Below are 2,757 nucleotides of genomic sequence, written 5' to 3'. Positions count from 1 at the left end.
TTAATACTTATGGCTTCTACTGGTGTCTCTTCAAGCTTTGAGCTCTTGTTTATCTCCTCTCTTTTGTTTTTTTCTCAATATTTCATTGTCTCATCAAAAGGTCAAGGTCTTCCTCCTTTAGTGAAAGGGCTTTCATGGACATTCTTTGATTCAACTTGTCCAAAATTACAATCAATTGTTAGGAAGAGACTTGAGAAAGTTTTTAAGGATGATATTGGCCAAGCTGCTGGCTTGCTTCGTCTTCATTTCCATGATTGCTTTGTTCAGGTAATTAAACATGCTATTTATATATGAATAGTATAAAAAAATTACATTATTAGCATAATCTATATTTGTTATAGCAGGTTGTCAATCTTATGTTTTAAGTAAGTTTCACTCTTCTTAAGCTGATGAGCTTAATGACTCTTGTCCATATCATAGCCCCACACACATGACACAACTATTATATTCGTTTGTAATGCGTGTTAAGACTTAAACATATATATTCTTTTTGAGTGATATATATGTTAAATTTGACCCCCTGCAAACAAAGCGTTTTTTCCCTTCTTTTTGTAATGGATAAGTGGTTAATGACTTGTGACATATCAAGCGGAAGACCAATGCTAAATATGTGATAGGATATGGTAAGTGACAAATTTAGTGACCTTGCTATTAAGATCCATTGTGATTCACTTTTTTATCGCTCTGAAGCTCTTAACGTATTTTTAATTTATCTGTAACATAACTTTAACCATGATCCTTTTAAAAGAGGAGGGACGTGTACATCAACAACAATAATATACCCAATAAAATTTCATAAGTGGTGTATGGAGTGAGTACGGATGCATATGTATGCAATCTTACCTCTATCTTATGAAGGCGGGATATGTCTCTGTTGAAATTTGCTTTTAGTTGCAGTAACTTTTTAACAAAATAGGTTGTTTAGTTTAAGATGAATTTGAAATTTAGTTAGATTGTTTGAGTTGTTGAGATATTTTAGATTGTTTTTAATTTCAAGTTATTTGCTTATTAAAAGACATTTCAATCCAAATCCAAAGAGAGATATTTTCAATCATTTTTTGCTACTCCATCTTTTAAAAAAAACCAATAGTATCTAACTACATTTTATCTAATTATTTATTTATGAATATTGTACAAATGATGGATGCAGGGATGTGATGGATCAGTAATGCTAGATGGATCAGCAGGGGGTCCAAGTGAGAAAACTGCAATACCAAATCAGACACTAAGAAAAGAGTCATTTAAGATCATTGAAGATCTTAGAGAAAGAGTTCACAAGGAATGTGGAAGAATTGTTTCTTGCTCTGATATTGCTGCCCTTGCTGCTAGGGATGCTGTTGTCTTGGTAAATTATAAATATATTACCTCCTTATAATACACTAGTAGTGCTTAATTTATTGAAATACTAGTAATTAAACATTTTATTTCACATGTCAATTACTAATTACGTACCTATTTAACCCAAAAAATACGATTATTCCAACAAGAAAAAATAGCTGCTCCCTTCGTTCCAACTTATTTGAAGGTGCTTGACTGGACACAAAGAAATCATAAATATTTGTGAGACTAAAACCCTGTTGACTTATCTTATTTAAAACCGTTTATAAGAAGAAAACAGCTTATAAGCTGTTTAGATAAGCTAAGTCAAACAGGCCCAATTATTTTTTAGGTGTTTATTTTAAGCACAAAATGACTTTAATTTGTTAGCCAACCAAACACTCAAAAAGGTTGAAAACAGCTTAGCAACTTATAAGTCAATCCAAACAGACTCTAAATCATTTCAATATGGGTAAAACAGGAAGTTTAAATTCCTTCTAAATATAGAAATGATCAGTCATTATTTTTCGGACGGACTAAAAATGAAAGAATGTCAATAGATGAATGGAGTATTAGGAAACAAACTCTTTTTATTTATTTTTGCTGCTTTATTTATTTATCTACCATTGTTATTCCAGACTGGTGGCCCCAACTATGTTGTACCTTTGGGAAGAAGAGATGGACTTAACTTTGCTACGGAAACCGCAACCATAAACAACCTCGTTGCACCAACTGCCAACACTACAACCCTCCTCACTCGCCTGGCTACCAAAGGCTTCGACGCCACGGACGTCGTCGCCTTGTCTGGGGCCCACACTATCGGTATCAGCCACTGCGATTCCTTCACGGAACGTCTCTACCCGAACCAAGACTCCACCATGGACCAAACATTCGCTAACAACCTCAAACGTAGTTGCCCTAAAGTTGACTCAAACAACACGGTCAACATGGACATTCGTAGCCCTAATATTTTTGACAATAAGTACTATGTTGATCTCATGAATAGGCAAGGGCTTTTTACGTCCGATCAAGATTTGTACACGGATCAAAGGACTCGAGGGATCGTTACGAATTTTGGTACGGACCAAAAGGTTTTTTTTGACAAGTTTGTAATAGCCATGATTAAAATGGGACAATTGAACGTGTCGACTGGCGGACAAGGTGAAATTAGGGCTAAGTGCTCAGTGAGGAATAAGGATAAGTTGTTGGTTGATGTTTTTGAAGGATTGGAGAAAACCTTGGCTGCTGCATTTTAAGTTAACTTAACTTATTGGAAGTACTATACTTTGTTTAATGCAAGTCTTTTGTTAAATATATATGTTTCTTGTAATAATCAGAGGCAAAATGTGGCATGACTGTTGTTTTTTCTGTTTTTCTTTTGTTTCGTTTGCGAAGTAAATTATCATATGAGAGAATCAATAGATTTCTTTTCGAGAGCGA

General features: G+C 34.3%; 1 protein-coding gene across 1 annotated transcript; it reads left to right on the top strand.

Moving 5' to 3' along the window:
* LOC129902755 (peroxidase 12-like) lies at positions 1–2,757 on the top strand. The gene is made up of 3 exons (XM_055978137.1): positions 1–267; positions 1,151–1,345; positions 1,956–2,757. Exons 1-3 carry the CDS (start codon positions 10–12, stop codon positions 2,571–2,573), a joined length of 1,071 nt encoding a protein of 356 aa, XP_055834112.1. The 5' UTR covers positions 1–9; the 3' UTR covers positions 2,574–2,757.

Source organism: Solanum dulcamara, chromosome 9, assembly GCF_947179165.1.
Source record: "Solanum dulcamara chromosome 9, daSolDulc1.2, whole genome shotgun sequence".
Taxonomy (NCBI): domain Eukaryota; kingdom Viridiplantae; phylum Streptophyta; class Magnoliopsida; order Solanales; family Solanaceae; genus Solanum; species Solanum dulcamara.
This window is presented reverse-complemented; position numbering and strand designations above follow the sequence as displayed.